We start from the raw sequence: 27,137 nt of genomic DNA on the forward strand, positions 1-27,137 counted from the left end.
TGTTGAAGTACTTTTTCCAGCACAGGTACACAGTTACTGTAATGTAGGATGCACACCTCTTCTGCACCCAGTAATTTATTCACCTTTTTCATTTTACCTTGCCTATAGCTGGTAGGAGCTGCAGTTGATCACTTTTTGCATCAAAGTTTACCACGTACAATGTAAGTCTTCAGCTTCTGGGGTAACAACATGGGAGGGTTATCGTCAACTGAAAGCGTGTGAAAATAGCCACATGATTGAAAAGCCTTAATGCAGTAAAGAGAAACATATTTACGTGTTTAATTGTATTCCTGCTGTAAGCAGATTTTAAGCATTCAAGATAAAGAGAGATATTAAGAAAACCAAGTACTGAGTGATAATTTTCCATCACAAACTGTTTATCTTTATCTATATCTCATTCAGTTATTTTGTCTACTTGACATGCAGCCCCATGTGAAAAAATACAGCTTTGAAATTATTGTACCATCTACATAAACCTGAACAGCATATATAAAGAAATGCACTGGCCCTGACTTACAGGGGGACCCTGGGCCCAAAGGCCCACAGAGGCTCCTTCTCTCTGATTCGGGGCCACCTGACCCACTCCCTGCTACCTGGACGGTTGCCCCGCACAGGCTGCCAGCTGAGGGAGCACAAAGGCTCCCAGATCCAGACCCTGCTTACAAGTGGGTCCACACCCCGGGAGCCACAGAGCTTGGCCTTCCTCCGAGGACAGGGAGGGCACACCATGAGCACTGCTCTCTTTCAGTTTAAACCCACAGGACCAGAAAGGGCACCAAAAAGCATCAAATATTTTCTAAAATCCCTTAAAAATGTCAGTTCATGAAAGAGGTCAGAGAGCTCAGTTTCATTCTCAGATTGGTGATGTTATCATGTTAGCCAGGAAAAACTTTAAACTAAGACTTGAGTAGCACAAACTTCAACACAGAAAGCCCATGCTGCAGTCTAATGCAGTTTAATACATTAGTATTACAACAGACCATACAGATGCCAAATCATTCACCAGAACTCATTTTTTTCTAAGAGAAGTTTGTAATTAGACTAAAACCCATTTAACCTATTTACATTTAACATCCTTTGGAAAAATAACCCCTTTGTTCTCACATGGCAGGAAAGTGCATTTGGAGGTAACACCTTCAATCTGAGCGGTAAGGACATATTGTTATATTGAAGACTACTGTAACACGTCCTTGGAGTTGTGCACTTTCACAGAGTTTTATGAATCACTCCAAAGGCAACCAAAGAGCACTTGGCCATTGAGAAGAGGGGACACCCATGACAAGAAAGGTCTCTGAAAGTCCAGGTCCGAGTCCAGGTCCCTGGAACAACAGATCTGGCATTACTACAGGTAGTTTCTAGAGATGTGGATGGCATGTCTCTGTTCCTGTGCTTGTCACTGGAGTGGTTTTGTCTAATGGATGTGATAGACAAAAGGAATTTTTAAAATCTTGCTTTCTTCTTCTGTTTGATAAATTCTGTTATTCCAGAGAAAGATTTGCAGTTCGGTAGCTTTTGGTTTAGTTTCTAGACCTGTGCAGGCTTCTGTAGGTTTTAAACAGCAGGTTATCTGCTTAGGAAAAAATGCATTTGTGAACTATGGATGTGGAATTAGCTAAGAGAATTTGCAGTGCATCACATGCAGTGAAGCAGATAAACTCTATGGATGAGTCAACAGTGACTTATAAGATTATCTTAAAGAAAGGAATTTTTTTTTCCTAAATGGCTCAAAACCCCGTATGCTTTGGGGTTTAGCTAGCTCCACTAGCTACTCTTGCAGAGCATGGAATATTCCATAAGGTCTACAGAGCAGCAGCTACAGCCTTTCAGAAAGGTAAGCATCCTTCTTACATGTTTAACTCATGGTACATTTATAACAAAGATGAACAGGAAAACAGATACCACCACCCCCCTCCCCCCCCATGGATTATGGGAAAAGTCACATCCCACCCTGTACCTTCAATCTCTTTTTTTGGGTTCTTATTGCTTGCAAAACTTGAGCAGCTTCCAGTTTAGTCATTTCCCCTTATCAGGAAATTCAGATAAAATTACATTCCTACCGGAGGTTTTTAAAAGTATAGATGTGTCCTGTTTGCCTTTACAGGAGATATATTTTACTGGCATCTTTTTTTCCCAGCCCATTGGTGCCATCTGCTCACTTCCAGTGCCCACAACCCCTTCTGATTTTCATTGCAAGTGTGTCTCTGAACATGAGCATTTTGTCATCTTGTTCCCCAGTTACCCAGCTGGTAAGGGGAAGTAAAGCAGGGTGAGCCCCACTCTGCAAAGTTTATTAAGTAACTACTTAACCAGCTTCCCAGTATCAGGAAGGGGATATATCTGAGATCAAATCTTTGCTGAATCAGGCAGCAGTAACTGTACCTAAAGCTAATTTTCTAAACAAAGTGGTAGCTGCCTGCTTTCAACTATCCCCCAGAAGAGTTCTCTGGATAAGGATCAGCGCTCACAAAATAAGCAATAAGACAGACCATGGTAGGAGAAAGGGGAGGGATGGAGGCATCACATCTGGACAGGGTGTGGAGGCGCACAGAGGTCTCCTGAGGGAGCTGGTACACATTCCTTTTTGCCTGGGGTATCCTCTGCTCCAGTGTCTGAACATCAGTTGTAACAGCCCACTCCTCTCCCTCAACACCTCCTATTTCTTCCATATGCCCTCAGCTTCATCCCACTGCTCGACAAGCCAGTGTCCTCTCCTGGGGCATGCCAAGGCCCTGTTAGCACAGTACTTTCTCTCAGGGCTCTCCTAGGAGCCTTTGCTACCTGAAGACAAAAGTGAACAGGTGACACAAATCCCCTTTTATAAGGTTTGTGTAATTATTTTGGCATTAGATCAGTGCTGGAGGAGTGCACCCCCATTGGTGCCCTTTTAGGATCATAAATGAGTCTATGCAGATCGGAGCTGCTGGGTCCCATTCACCAGAAAACAATAATATTACAAAAAATCAAAGCAGGATTTCCACCATTTTTCTTGGCTTTTAAGGGTCACAAGCAGCTCTTGTCTGGGTGCCCAGCAACCTTGGTGCAGAGCTGCTGGAGCAGAAATAGCTGCCTGACTGCCTCCAAATCCAGCCTCAGAGCAACCTCCAGTGGCAGTGAGCTGTTCCCGCAGGCAGGGCACCAATGGCACTGCCGGGAAAGCCAGCATGCCTTTGCTGCCACAGAGAATGCTGGCCTTCTGTCCAGAGATGGACATACAGAAATAATGTACGACCACTACCATCGCTACTAAGACATCAGATTAAAAATTAATTAATAAAAAAAATTAAATTGTCAGTACTTCCCCATGACTCATCTAAACGCCAAGATGCACTCCTGGCACAAACCCAAACCCATCATCCACTTAAGACCCAATTAAAAGGAAGAAGAAGAGGCAGTTATTAGTTTAAAGTTTTGTATGAACTTTCTGCTTCTGACAGAACAAGCCACACACTTGTTGATGTTCAAGAATTAGTGAGACACCTCAGCACATGCAAAACTAAGCACAAACTCAAGGATCTTTGCTACGTGGAAATGGAATAAACCACTCATATATTTAGCATTGCCATATATAAAATGCTTTGTTGAGGGAAAGTCTGAACTACAGTCCACCAACACTGATGAAAGTTCTTCTGAGAACTTTGGGTTTGACTCACAGAAAGCCTTCTCTGCTCACCTTTTGTCACGATAGGCACATGTGCTCTTGTGAATACTGGACTACAGCTTACAGTGGCAACCCACAGTGTATTTTCTCATTTCAACCACGTCTTTTTTTATTGTCTCATCTCATATACTAAGTCCGGGCAAACATAGCTTGGCTCAGCCTACCCCAACCACGCAGAAGCCTCTACTCTGCAATTCAAATTCACAGACACATTGCATGCAATAGAAGTTAGTTACAGTAAGTAAAATCAATTCCATCAAAGGTAATCAACATTTTATTTATAAACATACATTTACTATAAAAGCTGTTGCATTTTAGACAAGATTTCCTAATTTCCAGAGGCATTTTAGAATAAATAAAATAAAGATTAGCATAATTGGTATTCAACATTAACCCCAGCTAGGACAGCAATCCTTGTCCCTAAAAGGACATGCAGATAAGGATGGTCCCCTTCTGGTTCACCAACCTTTAGGACATTCATTGAGAACTACAGACGTACTGCATCAATAATACTACATAGCAAGAGTAAGGAAAAAATACACCATGGAAAATGGGCTTGTAAAATACAGATGGGTTATGACACCTGTTCAGGTTTTCTGAAATAGTAAGAGGCTAAATAAATTCCAAAAGATCTAAAACCCATTACATATATTGTATTTGCTTATTAATAATAAATCATTTATGCAACAAATACATTTACATTGTGGTTCAAATGTAGGAAAGTGTTATTTTTTTCTGTGCTCACAGTTCCTGATCAGCAATGTATCACATTTATGTGTTTAAACTGGAAAAAAAAGAAAAAAAATCTAAGCCTGAATGAATTTACCATGTATTCTGAAGATTCGGAAGGGAATATAGAATTAAACATAAGCTGTTGGCAAGCACAATTTAGAAAACTGTTGAAATTATTCTGTGCTGGTGAACAGATGTTCATTAGTGGGAAAAATCTTTGTCATCGAACGCTGCTTCATTTTGCTTTACATACAATCAACTTCGCTAAAACATGCATATACGAAACTAATTGATAGACACTGGGATCAATTTCTAAGCAACTCCAGAGACCCACTGGTGTGTCTGCAGTGTGAAACAAACCCCCACCCCACCCCTTGCCCATGCACTTTATGCCAACCATGGTTCTAAGCCTTTTGGGCACTTTACCCCTATGTGAATGAGAAGCAGATCTAACCTCTGTGACAACCAGCCCTTTTTATACACTTGGGGACCGATTTGCACATCTAACTCTATCACATGGGTGAAGCAGCGGTAGTGACTCATACCAAACAGACACACAAGCATGCATGGTCTTGTTTAAAAATTAGGTTCAGACATCATATATTCACATATCCTTAATGCAGCGCATGGAGTTATAGAGATGTACCAAGTCAGTTACAAAATCTGTTTCTCGAATTTTCATGTTACACATTCTTTGCGGGAAAATGTTACAATGACCACATGCAAAGAGTAAGCATCTTCATTATTAAAACCCTTTAACAGTAAGTCATGCAGGTTGTTGATCAAAATATTGGATATCACTTTTAGTTCCAAAACATTTGTCTGACTTATTTTATTTTTACTTAAAAATATTCCCCGGGTGAATTCCATAAAGGACTTCAGCTTGTTGGATTTATTGCATCCCTAAGTCATCGCTGACTGTGTGCAACAGCTTCGCATTTTCTAAGGCACAATAGTAAGGAAGTAACATGTAACTTTCCAGCAGATAGTCACAATGTCCTCCAACAACAACATCGCATGTGGGTATTCAATGACACGCAGTTTTGCATGGTTATGTAACTCATATGCAAGCAACTGTCTAGCATTTGAATAAATAATTGCTACCTAGAGAAAACCTCAAAATTATTGCTTCCCTAATAACTATTTAGTTTCCATTTACCAACACATCAAAGGACAACAGATATGCACATAGATAAAAGAAACCTCCATTTAGATTTATCACGGTTTTAAGGCAGAACAAGTAAATTTTTTCCCTCCATTTTAAGATGTATAATGAACAGCTAAAATGGGATATTTCCAGTAACTGTTTACCAAAAAGTGCTAGGATATTTTACAGATGCAACATGTTCCCTAACTTTTTTATTTTATTGTAGATAACTGCTGAACTGTTGTTTCAATTTGCTGCTGGATCACTTTAGTAAGGAGCACATGCCTAATCAAAGAGCACAAAGGAAAACTGTCCCAAATACAGGCAAGGTAGTTTTTCTGCCTGTTGCTGTCAGCCTCCTCCCTGCCTGCTTTCCACACTCTTGGCTTTTGCTGACTTATTTTGGGTGGACGGCTCAAGGCTGTCTAATTCTCTGCTCTGGGGAGAACCCAAACCACAGGTGTTTCTCTGCACGAGATTTCAACCAAGTGCAATATTTGCAAGTGAATGAGCAGACCTCAAAACAAGGTGAACCCCTGATTAGCAATTTACACGCCAAAGAGAAAAGCTTCACCGTAGTATCAAACTGCAGCACGGAGACTCACAACTCAGCTGGGTCTCCCCCACATCATCTTTCATTGAGTTTAGCAACAACACAGGCTGCTGAACTTAGTAAGAAGGATTGCTCCTGATGGGAATCTTGCAATCGTTAATGGTATGCAGTCTTTAGGTTTAATGAAGGAATCTTTATTTGAGAGAATATTAAGCTATAGTCATGAACATTACTTGAGGTACACAAACAAAAAATCCTATCGCTAAAGGTGCAATAATTTATTTGTATAACTCCTACCCTCCACTGAAGGTAATATAAACACAAAATGCTTCAGAATTACAGGATGTATTATCAAACTAGTCTCTGTATAAAAAAAGTTATAGCTTCAGTTATAACAGAGAGGTCGTGCTGTGATGTTTAGTTGTTTTTCAAATGCACTGATTAGATACTATCTTAAAATTACTTCTCAGTTTGAATTGGCATATTCTATAAAGGTTCTGTAAACTTAAACTTTTTAATTCCTAGAAATATTAAAACAAAACAGCTTTATTGCATGTTTATTTTCTTATTACTTTCAAAAGGACAAGGTAACAGACTGGAAATCATGAGCATACCTGAAAGGTGAGATTTTTTTTTTTTGTACTACTTAGGTATTGCCTTCCCAAACATGGTCATACATAATTTGCAAATTTCTTAAGAAAGCAAAAACCAACATATTGCATTTCAAAGGAGCAGGTGCAGCTTTTTTGTGAGTTTTTAAAAACGAGATGAGAGCCATCATGTCCATGGATTCAAGCTTTTACAAGTGATTGTCTGGAGGCAGCCGATACATACGAGAAGAGAGTTCCTTCTTGAAAGTTATTAGGACTGAAAGTCATGTCACAATGTAGTTGGCTGTCCAGCAGCTGGGTAAAACAAAACCAAAACAAGTCATTTGTTGACAAATTTTAACAAACACTGAATACTGAGTTTCCTTCCTTGTGAGGTTCTGTTGTACAGAAACAACGTACCAGTAAAACCCCACCCACTTTTATCTGAAAAACAGAAATATTTTGAACCCTGGACCACTACATAATCTTTAATACTTTTCTCAAGACTTCTGATGATTTATTTTGAAAAGAATAATCCACATTTTCAAATAAGTTTCTGGCAGCCAAAATATTTCACTGAGTCCATAAGCATCTCAAACCAATACTGATTAATTCTGAGTTGGTCAGAGACTGTCAGTTGTGCACATTGCTGCACAGGTTTTCAGACGCAGTCATGTGGGCATGAAGGTACAAGCCATGCAATCAACTGATTTTACATTTTGCTTCACTCTTCACAGAACTCAAAGGCAAAACACTGGCATTGCACCAATTTGTTCTGCATTTCAGGTATGCAGTCCATCAAATTTTAGTTAAAAATTAGAAACTAGCCAGTTCTATCAAAATCACATAGAATCCCTTTGAATTGTCAACAACTTAAGTCAATGTAACTTAAATTCAACCAACTGAATTTTGAGATTTTTGCATGAGGAGTGAACACATAAGGAAGAGGCAATTCGTAGTAAAAAAGACAGACCCCTTGCCATTATTATTCTTCAGGAACTATACATTTCCTCAGAACCTATTCCTTCTGTCATGGACCTGCTTACCATTCTGCTAGGTATGTAAAATGCAAAATATTACTGCATGAAACACTGTACACAGATCTGTAATGCATTTTCTAGCAACACTGCCGTACAAATGATGATGGAGATGGTGATTTCTACAGAATATGAGATGATAAATAATTTATTTGAGCCTTCATCTATCCTTAAGGGACCTCAATTTTTTTTTTTTTTTAGCAAAAAGGATTAAGAAGAAAAGGAAATTATGACTTTTACCACCTTCACCTCTTTTTTGTGTAAAGATGGATGTGCAAACCTGCATTTTACAGTCAGGATCTCATCCAGATGAGGAAGGTTTACAGTATCAAGCCTGAAGGAGAAAAGCTATTTCTAAATATGTCAGGTTAAATAACTAATAAAAAGTTGCTAAATTTCTTAGCAGAATTTAAAAAAAAATAAAATATCACCAAACAAATGGTTATACAATAGCACCCTCTAGCTCTGCTGATGGGGAAATATCTCTTTCCTGAAGCATTAGAGAAAACATACCCATTCTTATTCTGCACAGCGTATGGAGGTACCTTTCCTACTCCTGGATTTTTACAGCCACTGCTTTTGAGAGAGGAGAAGGGAAATATTAAGAGAAAAGAGCTCTATATTTTCACTTATCAGTTGGAACTGAAGGCAGTGAATATACTTAATAGTATTTAACAGGAAGACAACAATTACTCCTACTGTTTTTTCTTGCATCTTACTGTTTTCCACAAAGTGGAAGCCAGCATGAGCACTGCCCATATTATATCACTGTGACATCAGTGTGAAGCTGAAATGCTCTAGTAATTTGGTATCAGTCACAGAAATCCAGGACTCAGAAGGACATTCAGATGACCTGCTCTAAGGCAGAAAAATACATCAAGTCTTTTTCTGACAAGCAATTGTCTGTCTCATTCTTCAAAATCTATGGCATTCAACACTATTTAGAACATGTCTGGGGATGCCACTACAAGGATTTACTATGAGTTACAGAATGTTCTTAATATTTTACATGACCATTTTGTCTGCAAAAGGGAGGCCTGAAGACATAAAAACCAGGAACTTCTCCAAACACAGCCAAGGGTCCTACATCTAGTAAAATTATCTATATTTTCTCAAATGATGTGAGAGATCCAAGCCTCCAGGTCATGCAGTGCATGCACATAGTGTAGGAGTTTATATTTATGCACAGAAACAGCCTTTAAGTCTAATACTGCTGAGCAGAGATCCTCTGGGCAAAATTTAATGGGCATGGAAACCTTTTCTGATAAGAGAAAACAATTAAAATGGTATGGGAAGGTTTCTATTCCCACGGCAAAGTTATGTCTGAGTGTCAAAGCCAGGAGGAGACAAATCCACCAGTTAAAATCATGGCAACAGTAGTTTTACAGTTCCCTGTCCTTCGGACAGGATTTGGTACTTACTTCTGGATCGGATATAACAATCATTGCAGTTAAGAAGACCATTTCTAATCCTGACATCTGTCCCACTCGCTGCGTCTCCCAGCTGTCCCTTGCAAATGCCACACTGTCAGTTGAAGAACAAAGAAAGTAAGAGAGACCATGACCTAATGTCATAACTCTTCCCAACTTTTTACTTTTGTTTCAGTAGTTCTTGGAAAAAACACCCTCCCAGAACCCAGCCCATACTCCTGGGGAACACTGCAAATCAGTGAGAGGGGTTTTTTACAGTCAAAAGTGTTTACGACTTGATTTCAGCAGCCTCCACTTATATAGAAGTGAAGTCTAGTGATTCTAAGGGACATCTGATTTTAAGGTTGCATTTTGGAGTCAGCCCAGTTGTGATGGATAAAGCTTAGAGAGCTCAGAGGTTTAGTTTGGGTAAATGTCTAAAACCAAAAAAGGTTTCACAAATGTCTAGTACCACTTGGGCCAGAGATAATGGAAATGGACTTTCTGAGTTCTCTAGAGAACACTTTGAGTTATTTCCAAACTGAAACACTCAAGAACAATCAAGAAGTATTTCTGTTGAGAAGTCCAATGAAATACATCATTCATTCCACAGTCAAAGCTTTCCAACCATGGGTCAGATCAAAGATGGCTTTGGGACTGACCTTGGTTTTGGAAGGAAAAAACCCAACAACAACAACAACAAATTACAATAGGGAAATTATATGATGCTTCCCTCTGTAAGCATGGAAGCTAAGTTTGCTTGCTTGATCAGAGGTTTTAGTCCAATTAACATCTGACCACAAAATAACATATTAGTTGTGTTATTTCCACTTCTTTACAAACAAACACAAACAGACCTACATAAGAAATATGTAAATCTGCTGGTCCTCTCATTTTCAATTTCACATCTACAGCCCTCAATATACTTTCTACTTGCACTGTGCATGACCTGAGATTTTTCTTAATAAAGCAAGAGACATACCCTGAAGCACTGAATATGGAAATAAAGACCGAGTGTTTCAATAATCATGGCAGCTCCTTTTCCAAGAGGGAGCCCACAGGTAGAACAAAGCTTCTTTCCGCTGACAGACCTAGGAGACAAACATGGCTTTAAGAAAACAGCAACTGATGCTAAAATGGAGCCAAATGTTTAGACAGGTTTATGGAGAGGGACAGGATGGGAAGAAGAAGCACTGGGGCGGGGGGTTCATGTGAATACATTCTGAGCCTTCAGCCACGTTACTGAGTCTGCCTTGCAGACAAGCAAGCAAAGGATTTAAAATGCTTGAATGCACAGCAGCTCAGACACATTTCCCCGCCAGTCTGTTGTGCTAGATCAAGGGACATGCAAGCCTCTTAACAGAGGCCCGTGTGGCAGGGGACCATACTTGTGGACTCATAGACTCACAGAATGGTGAGGGTTGGAAGGGACCTTAAAGATCTAACCTAGTTCTAACCTCCCCTGCCATTGGCAGGAAACCTTCCACTAGACCAGGTTACTCAGAGCCTCATGCAACCAGGTCTACACCCCTAGCAACAGGGAGCCCACAACCTCAAAGGGCAACCTGTTCCAGTGCCTCACCACTCTTACAGTAAAGGGTACCTAGACTTAGTCAATGCCACAGGAATCAAAGCAGATGTTCACACAAATTACCCAAGTCAGACTCTTAGCCTGGAAATTCACCAATTTGTTTGTAAATGGACTTGCTCCCTGCAAGTCAGAAAATAGGGATGCTACTCTTGTACCTAAACAAGCTGGTGAAGTCAGCAGTGCAGTGTAACTGCAGTAGCACAGACCAGACACTGGCTAACTATTTTCAGTCTGTGCTGCTGCAGCTACGTGTCAGTATTACAACTAGGTAGAGAAAAGCTGAAATTAGATCTCCATTTGCAATACAAAAATTACTTCAACTTGTTCCTTCAGCAGTCCCATCTAGACCTTTCCAGTCAATCTGCTGTTGGGTGACAGTTGGGTGAAAGTTCAGAGCCCCACAAACAACTGGTAGCCTTTTTCATAATGGTTTTAATAGCAGTGCAGGTGCACACTTCTATGTGTTTCACGCTCTTCTCTTCTCACCTGCCTGTCACCCTGCCAGAACTGATGACTGGTCTTGTGAGATGAACCTGAGACCAAAAGAGATCCCTTGTGTCATCCATGCTTTATTCATCCAGAGTTAAAACCAGGAGAGAAACTTTGTGATACCTCATGAGTTTTGAAAAGATGGTTTGATGAAATTGTACACAGATAAGCAAGTTTACAATGTCTTGCTTTAAGGTTTTGATGCAGCAACAGAATAAGCCATTAACAGACACAGATCTGGACTGCAGCATGACAAAAAAGCCATTTTACAAAAAAAAAAAAGAGAGAAAGAGAAATAGAAGCAGCAGAAAGACTCATCATAATTAGAGAACTGTCCTTGCTTCCATTTAATCCCTGTCACTCCTGAGTCCACCATGTCACTCCTGAGTCCACAGACAGCACAGACACATCATTGTCTTGATCATTATTCCTTTTAGAATAACTTTTCTGGGTTTTTTATTCCCCTCCTACAACCTTAAGCATTCTGCTTCTATGTCATTCTTAAGTCCACCTCTGTTTTCACTTCTCCACTATCAGAGTCATAATAACAAGTTAAAGTGTTGGATCAAAGCATACAGCACTTTGGGAAATTTTTAAGAGTTTTCTAATGTTTTAGTGGAATAACTAATTATGTTCCATCCATTGTTTTCAAAACTAAGATTTATTTCAGGAAAAGATCCTGAAAAAGAGTCTCAGATCAGAACATAGCTGCTAAATAATATGAAATAGCTATCACAACTAGCTACCTATAACAAGAAATTATATGCTATTTCACCAAAACTGCAGCTAAAATTAGAAAAACATAATTGTTCACAGAAAAAAATTTCAATAGTTTCATGTCAATGAAAGTGACATCAGAAGGAGGACTTTGCTATGAAATGTGAAGAAAAATGTAATTTAAATAGAACAAAAACTTGTTCTCTTCTGTGTTGTATTAATTTATCCTATTTAATAAGTCAACTGATTTTAATATACCCCAAATTATCAGTGATTCAATCAGGCTACAGTTAACATTTATTTAGAGTTGGTACACATAACTCACTAAAAGCTGCATAGATTGCTTGAGAGATTTAAATCTCCAGGAGACTAGCATGAATGCAGATAAAATCGGCGAATAAAGCAAAATGTGTTTCAAGCTTGGAAGTTAAAGGAAGAATTTCTTTTTAAATCAGCAAGTGTGGAAATGTTTAGAACATACCTTACTCCTGCGCACGTGACTATTCACAATTAAGACATCCTTTGGCTCAAGTGCTCTGAACTCACACTTAACTGCTTCCTTTGACTGAGGCTTATACTGTCTCATTTCAATTTCACTGACATGCAAGAGTCCTACAGCTGCTTTCTGAACCGTGTTATTTGAAAACATAACAACAGTGCTGAAGCAGGCAAGAAGAGGAGCTACATGGTTATCCCATGGATGGTTATGAATTGCAACATTTAGAAGAACTAATAGTGTCTCCACATAATACTAATGCGATTTACACTGCAGCAGTTCACCAGTGACTACAAGATGCGTTTGGTCTGCAAAATTCCTTATTGACCTTTAGTACCTGTTGGGTGACTGACTCAGAGCAGCAGGAGAGCAGGGAGATGATGGCCCAGATCGGAAGTTCTCATGATAGCCTGCCCTGAAACACAGGAGAGAAGATGCATTACTACAGCTGAAGAACAATTAAAACCAGGTTTTGTATGGAGAAATTCCAGCTGGTGAATATCAGGATTCCCAGTCTAAAGACTTTATCTGAGATAAAAAAGCTATAAATATTTGTCCATTGCCATTTTGATACAATGAAAAATAGCACACAATTTTTGGTAGCCTGCTTGCTACTGGTCAGTCAGGTAACTCACAAGGTGATGAGCCATGTGGAGACTCCTGTCCACTCCATCAACCCAACATAGCAACCATCATGGTGAAGGAGGGTTAAGCCAAGCCACACCACACTGTACTGTCTGTTGGCCCTTTACTGAGTAAAAAGGCAGCTACCAACACTGAAAGGTGGTTTATTTGGATAATGGTTAATTTGTATGCATTCTACTCTGCAAGAGTCTGCTGAGAAAAAGAATGAATGGTTTTTGTTATCAGAAATCGTAGGATTGATTCAAATTCTCACTGCTTAAAACTGTTTACAGATTAAAAAACAGTTTTCTCAAACTGAACTACATGCACAAGCAGTTTATTCTGAGGAATAGGTAATCAAATCTCAATCTACATTTGTTTTGACTGGATACAAGCTTCAGAGAGGTAACAGGTTCTTCAGAAGACTGTGCTCATATATATGCTAATGAAAACAGATGTTCCTTTCTCAATACATAGCTGAGCTTTTTGTAAATATTAGGCAAGCAGATCCCTCATTTACCAAAAGAACTGGTGGTACCATTCAGTAAGGCTTACTCAAAAGCACAAGGCAAAGCAGCAGTAAAGTAAAAGATCTCACCAAAATTTACAGCAGAAAGAAAATACTAATCTTTATGTATCTTCTTTTAAAAGCTATAATCCCTAAAGGACTCACAAGTAGCAATCAATGTGTATTTGGAAGCTGGGGAATGAAGTTCTTGGATATCAACTTCAAAGAGGCAAACTTAACCTGACATTCCCACCCTGATATTTAGCCACTTACTAGCTATAAATGTTTGTCTCAGGAATTTAACAAAGTAAGCACATGAAAAGTAATGCAGATGAGTGCTTAAAGAGTGAAAGAGAAAGAAGAGTGAAGCAAGCAGAGGGTGTGCTCCCTCTTTAAATTATTTACGGAGGTGCCTGTAATGAGAAACAAAACAGATAAATGTTAGCAGTCTTGGTGGGAAAGCCAGGAATCAAATGGGTCTTCACACTGCAGGACTAACGAAACTTAACCTAAAGAATGCTGAGTAGGAATACAAGGGAGAACAGAGCAAGGAGGACTTCTCAGTCTCTCCAATAACCTTTACTTTCTCACCTCCTTGCTTCCCCTGCAGAGCTTGGCTGCTGTCCCGCAATCTGGCCTGAGAATGGTCTCTGCCGAATGTCCTCTGTGTGATGTGGAGATTGCTTTGTCAGCAACTGCTGATTCCAGGAGACATCTACAACGAGAGGTGAGGAAAACTCAGTATTTGAGGCAAATTTTGTTTTATTATTGTTATTTTATTGCTTTTGTCAATATTTATGGACCATCATAGCTTGTGGACACACCATAAAGAAGACGAGATGTACTGTTACTTAAAACCAAGCTTTGAGAAACCCCCCACAAAGTCAGAGACAGGCTCTGCTACATCAGAAGTCCTCTATGGAACAATGTTCCTTTGCATTACCTTCACATACACTTGACCTACCCTGCCACTGAATCTCAGTTTCTGAAGGGGGAAAGGGCAAGGTCAAACAGCCATTCATGAATAACACTCGGGAAAATAAAGTATTGTTGTCATAATGAAGGAAGCACCAGAGACACTGAAACTTCTGTGGTGCCGGGGGATCCAAATTTCTCAATAACAAGAGTTAAGGGGACGTAGTGTAATCACTACTGACAAACAGTAATTCCCTTGTAATTTTCTTCTCTGCTTCAGATGGTTGCCCAAGGCTCAGTGACAATAACAGCCTCCCAGTAACATGCAGTGATCTGTGTGATGCCCAGGCAGCCAATCATCCCATCTTTGAGAAACAGTGCACCACCTGGATCCTTCAAGATGAATTTTGTGGCTCACAGGCTGGGGAGAAGCCTTACCGTGCCATGCACCAACCAGCTGGTTTAGAGAATAAAAACTTTGCTGGGGCCTTTTGATGTCAAGACAATAAAACCTCAGTCCTGACTATTTAAGGGCTTAAGGAGAGAGTAAAGATGGGATGATTTAAGAGGCAAGAAAGGAACTGCCAGAATACTTGCAGGGGACCAAATTGTGGAAAAGAACCTAGAAAAACCCTGATTAGCAGAAGTAGTTAAAAACTGTCAAACCTGTGAAGTTTACTTAATCACGACTACAAATCCACAGGGATATATTGCTGGGTAATACATTCTGCTTTTTTTTTTTTTGAGCAACCCTTATCAAAGCACTAAGAATACAGTAAAACTGAGACAAGAAAAGCAAACTTACTAAGTTTAATAAACTGAATTTGCATTTGGAGCAAGTAAACTTTTCCATCCATAGATGCTTCATTTTTTACAATCATGAATTTTTATGCTGGATTGAAAACAAAAATCTAAAACTTTATTTCAAAATCTACATTCACTTTCTGGTTTTAGCCCTAATTATTTACTTTCCACTGTTCACTCGTATTAGATAATGATGCTAAATTAGTGAATTCAACTCTCTTTTTTATGGTGACCATCTTAACGGCAATTTTTTGGGGAAATTCCTTCATTCAAAAAACACCAATACTTATGGGAGCGTAAAAAAAATCAATTAACTTTAAATGTCATCAGACATTTTTAATGACAAAATTGAAGCAGGTGTCACTTTAGGCTTGTCTTGAAAAGGTTACGTATCACATGAAGTGATTTTTACTGGACTGGGATTGACATAAAGATTCTAATTATATATCAAAACACAAAGTAAGTGTTGGAAATACGCTCTTTGTATAAAGATAAGTCCTGTTTATGTAAGATTATGTAAAAGATGGAAGATAACTGTTTTTAACTGCTACTGTGAATAGGGGGGCCTACAAACAGGACCCCTACCTGCTGCTAAAACCATCATCTGTGATAAAAACAAGAAGAGTTTAAATTTCACCTTAACACATTTATATTTGCTAACAAAAAAAGCTTCTGAGTCTGAGACATTCCCATTTTGAAGATACATGTGTACTGTCAATTTCCAAAATTCTTTGAGTTAGATTTCCGCTAGATTCCTATCTGGAAAAGAATATATGCATATTAAAAGTCTTATTCTCACCCTGAGTCAACGGCAGATTCAGTCTGGCAGGTGAGCTGTGCTCCATCATCAGCATGTGGTGCTCCTGTTCACTTCCTCCTTTCAAGATACCTGTCTCTGGGTATCCTGACAGCACTTTATTTCCACTGACAATAAAAATAAGTCACATTGTATAAATAAAGCCAGGAAAAATTTTACCTAGAATATAAAGGTAAAATCAGACTTTTGAATATCAGTCTATTTTTTGCAAAAAGAGTTTTATTATTGTATCAGCAGTGACAAAGCAATGAGGATAACTTTCATGAATTAACAAGTTTGTCTCCAAATAGGCCAATCCTCCTGCTTACCTCAAACTGCCACTTAAATGTGCTGAAGATCATTTTGGATTTATGAAAAATGCCTTCTTAGACAGAGAAAAAGCTTTTATCCATGTTCTCTATACAGTGCTCAGCATCATCAGATGTCTCTCCTCTTTGTGAAACCTGCTAATTAGCAGTTGGGCGAAGTCCAGGACTATGAACACCACCTGGCAAGTTTGGGGATAGCACTTCTGGGATAGCCGGGTAATTTCACTCAGTTCTGAGTGAAAACAGCTACTGCTCCTTTATTCATTCAAAAGGCTTGTGCAATGTACACGAGACACAGTGCAGTGACATACAGAGAGAGATGTCTGAGCTGTCTAAGGTCTGATCTGGTTGGTGTGACAGCCTCTCAGCAAAGCCATAAACCAACAAAACCAGCCTTCTGATATGCACAACCAGCACCTTGCATTGCCACATGTGCATAACTGTGCAGGGCAAGGGAATATTCATATATTGCATCTATCACCAGGCCACTAGATGCTGATGCTCCAGCATCAATCACGGACAGATGTGACATCCCAGGAATCTACAGCACACAAAGCTCCACAGGGCTATAAAATGCTTAGTCTTGATACATACCTCCTCTTTTCTTGCCAGAGTTCATTTTCATTGCTTTTCAGAGATGGCATACTGTCCTGCTCCCAGAGCAGCTTTTTCTGCCTTGTAACTTCTTTTTGTTTGCCTTCCTCTGGACAGCTGTTTGAATCAGCTGAGTTCTAAAAGACAGAAGAAGAATGAACAAGGAGTTCCCTTTGAATTTGGCATCAGCACACACATGGGAAAAGTACAGGTAGCCCCTAGATACCTTGTTTGGACACATCTTATTATCAAAAAGAACATCTCACATTTATACTGTTGAATGTGTTAAGGCTAACTTCGGATTTAATTAAGACTTTAGCTGAAACAATCAACTAATCGGACCAAACTGAACACCAAAAAAGTAAGGGACCAACCGATTTTTGGCAGAAATCCTTGAATTACTTTGAGAGTCTAAACAGTCTCCCATTGGACTTGCAAGGACTTTGCCCCTAGGCATAGACAACAAGCTGAGGTGACTCACAAAGTATTTGCTCATATGCATTGGGCATCCTCAAAGGACAACAACCAGTTGTCCAAAATGGTACTGGAGTGGTTCATATCTGACTGGTGGAGCTTGAGTAAGCCATGGCATAAGATCCTTCACTTCTGGGTGCAGGTGGTGCCCTGACCATGGCACAAGCACCTCCACCCAGGAAGTTGTTTCTACACAGTTATATGGAAAATGGGCCCTGGCTTATGCCCTTGCAAAGGGATGAGTGATATGAGGGGGCAGGAAGGGGGAGAGGAAAACCAAATGATACAGTACTCCTAATCCTGAAGTTGAATGGAAAAAGGCAGATGACTGGGTACAGGTGCCTCAGGCAGGAGCAAATTATGTCTGGGAATCCCACATTTACTCTACTGTGATCTCACTGAGGCGTCATTCTCTGATCTCTGGCAAAAACTTATTTAATTATATGCTAGATACATTTAATTAAATATTCTGTCCTGCATGAATAAAAAAACCCACAGAGAGTGAACATTCCTCTGTTTTGCTGCTTTCTAGGAGGGATGATGGGAGAGAAAAGGAGGAAAACTGGGTAGGCAGGATTCAGTCTCAACTGAGATATGCTTAAAGCACTATCTTACGCTCAAGATTTCGGATTCAGGGAAACCACTTAAGATTTTTTTGGCTTTGAGAAGGTAGTTAAAAGAAACAGAAAGAGCTAATTGTTTTTTCATGGCACCAGTTACATAAGAGAAGCAGCTGCAGAGAGAAAGTACCACTCTCTGCTCTAGTTGAAAATCGGATGGTAGCAGTTTGCTTGGGACTGTGGCTCTTCAGTTGTGCAAATACGCAAGTTACAGCACTCTGAGGTATCACCAGTTACAGAAAGGACCTAGGGAATATCCTTACTCTTACTGCTCCCAGACTTCGATAGCCTTTGGCAAAGGATTAAACCTAGCACTGAAGATGGCTTAACCTTTACTGCCTTATTACTCCATGAGAAACTCACCACTGTCTTGTTTCCGTCACTGGTAGAGGAAGAAGAGGAGAGGAGCTCAGCAGAGTTTGAAGAAACAATGAATGGAACTACAGTATCCTCAATTATCTTGCGTTCCTAAAGAAAGAGGATCAGGAGAGAGAGAGAGTTAAAAATGCAGAATGTACACTATGAGCTTATGAAGTAGAAGCATAAGGTTTGGCTATGTGCCATATTTAGACAGCTAGGTAAGGACCTGAGGTACCAAGAATAATGGTAACACCTCAACTTTTAATTTGCTTCAAGGTTTTGCACTTCCTTTCTTTTCACCATTACCATCTTTGACATGGAATTTCCAAAAGTGGAAAGATTATTCCACTTGGAATGGCACCACTGTTTCACATAGTACCAGTCTATTAATTTAATATAAAAATATGAAATTACCCTTGGTACATGAGAAACTTATTCTGAAAGTTGAAAAAAAAATTCTTTTTCAGATCACAAGTATGTTTCTCAAGCACAGATGACAAAATATCAATTTGTGTAACATACTAGACAAATTGAAAACATTAATATTTTCCAATTTCTTCCGATAATGAGCCATGAACAACCACTATCTTATGTATTGTTAATATTCTACAACTGCAAGCTTTGAACATCTCCTCTGAATTTTTTTTTTATTTTAAAAAAAGGGTAGTTACAAAATATCTACATGATCAAGCCCAAGGCAGACAACAATTTCATCTGAAGTTCCACCAAGTCTAGGCACCAAGTATATGCCAAAGCACACAAGGCTCTGCCTCAAGAGGGAAGTCTGAGTGGGCCCAGACACACCTGCACCTGCCCAGACACACTTGCACAGCAATTAGACACCTCCACCTACACAGACATTCTGGAGATACCTGTCCAAATGTTTAAGTATTTTTTTCTCACCATCTATGGCATTGTTTAAGAGATGCCATCCTCCTGAGAATTTAGCCTTGAGAAGTCTTTCATTAATTAATCCAGGGATAGGATTTGTTTTTTTGTTACGTAAGTGGGTGCATTTAAATGCAAAAAAAAAAGTCAATAAACAACCTCCTCCTCAGAGTCTTATACCTCCTCGTAGTATCTACGCTCCTCCTCTTCAACTTCTCTCTGGGCCTTTTCCCATTCCTCTTTCAGCTTGTCCTGCTCCTTCTGATACTTCTCCTGTACATGAATACAAATGCAGGTAAATTCAGAGAATTCTGTATTAGGAGTAAATTCTGTATTATCTCCACAGTGAAAATGAACCTGCCAAGACTGGTTTAATCGGAAATAGGATGAAATAGGAAGGTAAAAAATTTGAAACATCCATGGGTATCAAAAAAAAGCTTATTTTCCACTCTTCTACTTGTTTCTAGCACTTATATTTAACATCTTCAAACTACAAGGAACTTTTGACACATTAGAAGAAGTTTGTTAGAATTTTTAAAATCTTTAGTCAGAAATTAAATCTATGCTCAACAATTTCAATAATCCCTTGTTTATCATACAGGATTAAGTTTCAAAAAGCTATTGCACATCCCAAAACACCGAAACATGAATTTTACATTAAAAGCTTCAGCAAATGAGCATATAAACAAGCAGGTTTTGCAGACACTGGTACTAATTTAAGAGAGATGTCAATAAAATTTAATGAGTAATGAACACCTCTGCAAGTTTAAGAGATAAATGAATAGTGTGTAAAGGTTTGAAGAGAGTAAGCTTCTAATCAGCTAAGTAGCTTACTTTCTTCCTTGATGGAATGATTTCTTGAGAATTATTTTCACACGAAAAATTATCTCAAAGAGGTGTTTAAAATTGTTTGCCAGAACCGGTTTGAATATGGAGAACAATTTCTATTTTACACCAGTTCCAACTTCTGTTCAAATTAGAAACAACATCTGCCTAATCCAGAAGAGATGCATTTACTATTGAGAGAACACCCTCATATGTCAGAAAAATTATTATAAGAATTTTACAGCATTTTAAGAGGAAACAACAATATTAGCTAAAAGAAAATAATCTCAAGAAAGCTGTAGAGACATACAAGTAATTCTTAAAAAACCCCATTTTATTATTCTTCATTCTTTGACAGTTGTTTGCTCTTCTGTTTCGTGGAAGAAAGATATGATTTTTTTGGGATCAAACCTAATCATAGTTTCAAAAGACACTGCTGACTGACCAGGAAATTCAAGTGTTCAGGGCCACTGCACTTCTTCCAACTAGGACACAAACCCAGCACTTTTAGACCTTACCATACCACTAGGCAAAACTAGTGGTTGTCTTGAGGATGCTTCCCTCCCTCACAAAAAAACCCCAAACCCAAGTCCTTTCATGTCCAGATTTAGCTTGATATTTTCCAAGAAGAACCCGTGAATGAAGCAGAAGTCTACAAAAATCTATTAAGACCATCATTTTAAAGAAGAGTTGCCTAGGCATCAGAGTCAGCAGATTGTCAGTCTTGACAAGGAGGCTCCAAGTAATTAAGTGACTTGCAGTCTATGCTAACATACTTTAACTATAATGGAGGACTAACACATTTGATTTAACTCTGCACTGGAATGCAGGACTGAGTCCTTTTGGTCTTTCCATGAAGTGGGGAAGGGAGACATGAGAGTGCCTAAACCACAGACAACATGTGTGTATGCTCACTTGATCATTCATCTGTCACAGAATTCACTCAAGAATCCACAGAGGACATGGAGAACATGACATTAAATGTCCAACTTTGGTCCAAAGGGACAACTCAACAGCTGAATGACACAGTGGAAGACATATAGTTTCTTCCCTACCTGAAGCAAGCGTTCTTGCTCATGTTGCCATCTTTCCTGGCGCTTTCGCTCTTCTTCTGGATCCCAGGACCAAAAATTGAAACGCTTACATGAAGGAAAACCAATCTATTAGACTGTGACACTACACTTCTCAAGGCCACTAGAGAAAGCTGCACTTTGCCTGACTTAGCCCTGCCAATGAAGTTACAATGGGAAATTGAGAACTAGATAATGGTTCTCCGAGTTAGCAGACAATATTCTTAGCTTCACTGACACTTGGGATTGCCCACAGGTATCCAAATGATAAAAACAATAATTTGGATTGCAAAGAAAGGCTCAGGAAACTTCAGCTGGAGGGGAAAAAGGAAAATTATCTTAAAGAAAGCTCTAAGTAGCACTGAACAGAGCCACTTGCGAGTACTCAAATTTAAAGAACATACCTATTTTGTTTCTCTATCTTCTGTGCAACATGAAAAGCAATTTTATGTTGGAAAAAATATTCTCTCATTTTAGAGGTCTGCCAGTATAACAGCCTATAGCCTTCCTTTGAATTTTTTATCCATAATGAAATAAAACCTCAAGCTTCACTAAGGATTCTATTATTATTCTATGATACATTTAAAATCCTTATAATCAAGGGCAATTTTAGACACTTGCTGTCATATCCCTTTCCACTAAGAGGAGAATTTGAATCTGATAGGAAGAGATTATGTCATTTCTATGTGACAAAGAGAATATAAAATACTGTGTACTTCAGAGTAAGATTTGTGGTGTGTTGGGTTCTTTCATTTTCATTGAGAGGACAGTAGAATTGTAGAGTCCTTTAATTTCTATGCATTTAAAACAGAATGGATACAATTAGATATTATTTCAAGATTGTGATGTTTTAGTGGCTCCAGCAACTGAGTACTGTATAGCTACCATTCTCTCCAGAGAACAAGAGAATGCATGAATTGCAGATTCAGACTATGCCTTGACTTGGGTTGTACTTTTTCTCTCACATGTCCATGAGAAAAAAATTCTCATTCTGATTTATGGATGTTACAGGATAGTTTGCACAAAAAATTAATTTTTGCTAAACACAAATCTCTAAACCAAACAATGATGCAAAACAGGTACTCACATTTGATTTGTCACCACTATCAGATTCAGCTATTAAAAAAAACAGAACAAGGAAACATTAAATCTAACATAGCAAAATGTGCTTAGCCTGCAATTAAATCTACATTATATCTGTATAGGAAAGCTTCTTGTTAGTTTCCTATTCACTCCCACAACCAAATGCAAGAACGAATTGCAAGCAAATAAATCAGAAAACCAGATTACACCCATCACCAACAAAACTACTTTTTATCTGGGTATAGAGGAGCACAATATTAACTACCAGGTTCTACTCTACCACTAGCTAATGCCATCTACTTCTGGCCACAGATGTTAGCAGTGTTCAGACACTGAGTGTTACCTACCTTGATCTACTTTTCCCTTCATGATTCAGTGCAAGGAAGGAAAAAGTACAGCAAAGCTAAAAGGATGGGACTACACTATTCAAGAGCCACAGTTACGAAGAGAACCATTGCCATTTTCTATCCAAATGTCTTTGAAAATTAGGCTGATTTAAAGAAATTAAGAAAAAGGTATTTATAGGCAAGGGATTTCTTTTGGGTGCCCGAGAACAGAGCATCGCAACAATGTGCAACCCAACAGCTCTTTGTCAACTGTGCAGCAGGAATAGATACTTTCTACGAAAGCAAGAGGTAGAACAAGTCCCCATGATCATCAGTCTTCACCCCAGCCCCGCGTCTGAAGACACCTACAACTGGAGGCAGCAGAAGGGCTGAAGTTGGTCCTTGCGCCGCATTTACCTGACTGTGAGAAAAACTGTGAGCGCCGCCAGTTGTTGCGAACCCTAAGCGGAACCGCGGCCCCGCGGGGCGGCTCTGCAGGCAACGGCACAGAGACAAAACAAGAAACAGTGCGGTCAAAAAGCAATGACAGACTCTGAGACCTGAGCCACCTTGGCCACAAGAGGGATTCTGACTACAGTCGCTTTGGCCCAGTCGGCCCCTGCTGGTTTACAATGGACCTGAAGATCACATGGACTGTCTGTATTTAAATGCTACTTTTGCAACATGGCACCTGAACTTACATGAGAGCTCTAACAACTAATGCTAGTCAAGGGCAGCCACCCTTTCAAGTCTTTGCATGGTGCTTGCATTCATTCCTATTGCAGATACAGGATTTTGTGATCCTTTCAGTGCTCCATGCGCTGTGAACACTAGAGTGCAGCCGAGTCTTTCAGCACCACTCAGAAAACAGGCAAGAGACTACACTCTGTTACTTGATGTTTGGACTGATTCGTGCCTAACATAAAATGGTGTCGTTCTCAAAGTCTGTTTGGGTAGCACCTCCACACTGAAAACAAGTAAGAATTCTATTCCTTTTCAGACAATCATAGAGTGGTGTGGGCTGGACTGAACCTTGAAGATTACCTATTTTCAACTCCCCCCTGTCATGGAGGGGGACACTTTCCACTAGAACAGGTTTCTCAAAGCTCCATCCAACCTGGCCTTGAACACTTCCAGGGATGGGGCATCCACAACTTCTCTAGGCAACCTGTTCCAGTGCTTCGTCACACACAGAGTAATGAATTTCTTCCTAATATCTAACCTAAATCTACCCTCCTTCAGGTTAAAGCCTTTGCTCCTTGTCCTATCACTACGTTGCCTTGTAAAAAGTCCCTCTCCAATCTTTCCTCAACGGATCACCTTCAGGAGTTTCAAGCTTGAAAACATTGGGCTGATCAGTATTTTACCTATACATAAATTAACAACTTAGGAAGTTCTCAGGAGTAAGAAAACCTTAGATGATTTTTCTTTCTTTCACAACCTACATCTAGACATCTCTAAAATAAATATAAAATCAAACTACTAAACATTATCAATCTCAAGCAAAACTTTGTCATGAAGGTGAGGGGAAAAAAAAAAGGTTCCGTTTCGAAAGAACTTGTGTTGTTGTGTTGGGCAGCAGTGAAATTCCAGGATGTGCCCAGATATGTGTATTGTTCATCTGTGAAAAGGAGCTCCACATGAGCAGCTGAGTGCAGAATGCAGATCTCTAGAAAATGTTATAGTAAGATAAAATCAATTGCTAAGCCATTTTCATCTGTGAGCAGCAGTAAGTAATACTCACTGGCATAATACAGCTTTTATTGCTAGGCCAAGTAAATGCAAGATAGGTCTTTCTCTGCCCCCCTCCACTGTGTCATATTTCTGCTGTTGTGTTTAAGGGGGACAGCCAGAAGAGTCCTTTGCATCACAGAAGCCACACTACCAATATCAGTCAATGCAACTAGAAAATAATAGCTCCCAAACCCTCTAGGCCATTGATTAGGCACTTCACCCTGAACACCACATGCACATATCAGCTACGGTCTGCCTGAGTTCTCCAAATGCTTTTTGCTCACCTTGTAGAACAGAATTATGCAGAGTAACTTGGCTGGTCTCCGGTAGTTTCTTTAAAAACGGCAACACTACACTCCCCTTTTGTTCCAGGGCTTTTGCTTTCATCACCTGTTCAGACATTTGGGAGTAGAAAACAGCATTAAAAAACCAACAGGTTCAAAGGTTAATTTAAACCTTTCCTACTTATTTTCTGAAATAACATTATAAAAGATGAAGCCTCTATCTCCAGAATTACAACATGGAGTTGCAGTACTGATGTCCTGTGAGTAACTGGTAGCTGTTTGCTGTTGACATTCACACTGCCCTGCACACCAAGGCTGATCCTCTAACAACATCTAACCAATATCTAACTTACCTGACAGAGCAGTACGGTCACGGCCATTTGTTCCCTCTGCCACTACCTGCACTTGTTCAGCACTTCAAAAGGGTAAGCTCCACTGTCCACACCTCCTGGATACTCTGTCCCCCTAACAGGGGGTGGGACTGGAGTTTGTAGGTTTAGTTCTCATTTCTGGTCCAGCTAGTTTCCAGTTTTACATGTCCAAATGCTACAAGCAGACACTGTGGAGTTCCTTTTGAGAGGGAACTCTCTGATGACCACAGGATTTGGCAACAGAAACCATACTCCAGGGTCATTCCTTGGCAGATTGTTTTGAATGAACTCTAGAAGTGACATTATGTAGAGAAAAATATCAATTAGCACAATAAACATTTCCATGTGAGATCCTTCTCCTTTTTTGTTTTGTTTTGTTTTCCACTCCCTCTCTTCCTTGCCCATACATACCTCTGGTGTAGGAGGGAGCTCTGCTTCCTTCTGCTGTTCCATTTCAGCTTTTTTCACATCTTTGTTGCTTGAAGCAGCTTCCTCCAAAGGGACAGGACTGGGAAGAAATTCTAATCTCTTCACAACAGGGCTGGCACAAGCTGCAGTTGACTTGAATTGCTTTTGATCTGAACCTAATCCATACATATAAGAGATAATATTGCAAGGTTAAGACACTTTTTCACATAAAATGTAGGTCTATTTCTTACAGTCCAGTTTCTTACTTATATTTGAGCCCATTTACAGTCTGTTTTGAAAAAACAATCTTTTTTCTTCAACACAGGCAAAATTAACCTCTCAGAGAAGACAAGGCTTTAAGAGAGAAATTCACCTGTCAAAATGTAGGTGCTTACACTTAACTTAGACATCATGGAACACCCTTCATGGTCAATAAAAACAGAGAAGTAGTCCTTGGGAAAGAGTCACACAAACTATTTCAGACACTCCTCTTTGGCTGAGTTGTAGCCTACAATGTGCCTTCTGAGCTAAGATCTCTTCACTGAAGTTGTGTGATGAATCCTATCCTAAGATGCTACACAGAAAAGTAGCTATACCACATTGAATATGATCTCACTGTCAGCACTGGAGGATATTTCAGCTTGGCTATTTCCACTAAATCACATCAGTTAAGCATCAGACAGCAAACAACTGTCCTAACAGGAAGTCAGACTGAAATAACCTCGTCATTCAGTTCTTAAGAAAACACAAGCTGGTGCGGGGTTACGGGAGAAGGGACCATGAGTACACAAGTCTACAGCTGAGAACCGTGACACCTAGACTGCTGACAGCTGATACCACCACTGGAAGCACAGCAGTTGCCAGCATACTAGGCACTGCATAAGCACCCAGATATCTCCCAACCTCCTAAAGCAGAAGCTTTAGATCCGTCCCCCTTTCAATCACAGCAGCAAAGGCAGCTTCTGAATGTACCTCTTTGACGGGCTAGGAGAGTGAGCTAAGGAAGTGATGCACCCTAAGGCTCCACCAAGAACCTGCACACAAGCAGAGACAAGGGCTGCTCCTGCTGCCAGGCAGATGCACCCTGCATTGGAGCAGTTCCCACATCATTAGAGGCATAGGGGCCATAGCATGTGTTCTAGTTACATGGGCCAGGACCAGTTTATTACTATGTGAGTATAACCAAAACTGTGTATTCGTCACCCTATATGTCATTTCTGATGGACTGTTAATAACGGATCACTTGCAGCAGCTGCCCAGGGCACACCCAATGACTCAGCTATGATAACTCCCCTCCAGGGAGACATTAGCACCTTCATACCCAGCCTGAGGGGTCATCTCTGCTAATGGGTCATACTGGACTGGCACAATAGGCAGCTGCAACACCTAGACCATCAAAGACTCCAAAAATATCCTATGACTCACAGAGTTAAATCACCCATCGTGAAACTCCCTGCTCTGGGGGAGGTACTGGACATTCCCACCTGAAACTGAGCATATATAATTTTGGGGTTTTAGGACTTCTGGTATCACTCATCAGATTGAGAGGAGGACCAGAACTCCAACAACACTGCCACTGCCACTCTCGACAAGACTGCAATCATTATCTCAACACTGCCACCATATCTGGACCAACAGGTTTTCCTTTCCTTTTACTTTGCACCCAGGGGAACACGTGGTGCTCAGTACAGGGGCCAACGAACAT

At 39.8% G+C, this 27,137-nt stretch overlaps 1 protein-coding gene across 4 annotated transcripts in view; it reads right to left on the reverse strand.

Annotated features, from left to right (window-relative positions):
• Window positions 1-3,914: 3,914 nt before the first annotated feature.
• LIMCH1 (LIM and calponin homology domains 1) overlaps window positions 3,915-27,137 on the reverse strand; it is a 177,966-nt gene continuing 154,743 nt past the window's right edge. For 2 of the 4 annotated variants that reach the window (XM_064652946.1, XM_064652944.1), the window contains 14 exons: window positions 25,436-25,608; window positions 24,654-24,759; window positions 23,053-23,127; window positions 22,314-22,342; window positions 21,212-21,295; window positions 19,512-19,604; window positions 18,447-18,551; window positions 16,990-17,126; window positions 16,070-16,194; window positions 14,143-14,266; window positions 12,757-12,834; window positions 10,109-10,217; window positions 9,139-9,241; window positions 3,915-6,995 (listed from right to left, as the gene is read on the reverse strand). In XM_064652946.1, coding sequence (XP_064509016.1) covers window positions 6,970-6,995; window positions 9,139-9,241; window positions 10,109-10,217; window positions 12,757-12,834; window positions 14,143-14,266; window positions 16,070-16,194; window positions 16,990-17,126; window positions 18,447-18,551; window positions 19,512-19,604; window positions 21,212-21,295; window positions 22,314-22,342; window positions 23,053-23,127; window positions 24,654-24,759; window positions 25,436-25,608 — 1,367 coding nt within the window. In that variant the 3' untranslated portion in view covers window positions 3,915-6,969. The remainder of the gene's footprint in view (window positions 6,996-9,138; window positions 9,242-10,108; window positions 10,218-12,756; window positions 12,835-14,142; window positions 14,267-16,069; window positions 16,195-16,989; window positions 17,127-18,446; window positions 18,552-19,511; window positions 19,605-21,211; window positions 21,296-22,313; window positions 22,343-23,052; window positions 23,128-24,653; window positions 24,760-25,435; window positions 25,609-27,137) is intronic. The other 2 variants (XM_064652943.1, XM_064652945.1) reach the window with 1 other exon arrangement.

This window comes from Pseudopipra pipra, chromosome 4, assembly GCF_036250125.1.
Source record: "Pseudopipra pipra isolate bDixPip1 chromosome 4, bDixPip1.hap1, whole genome shotgun sequence".
Lineage (NCBI taxonomy): Eukaryota > Metazoa > Chordata > Aves > Passeriformes > Pipridae > Pseudopipra > Pseudopipra pipra.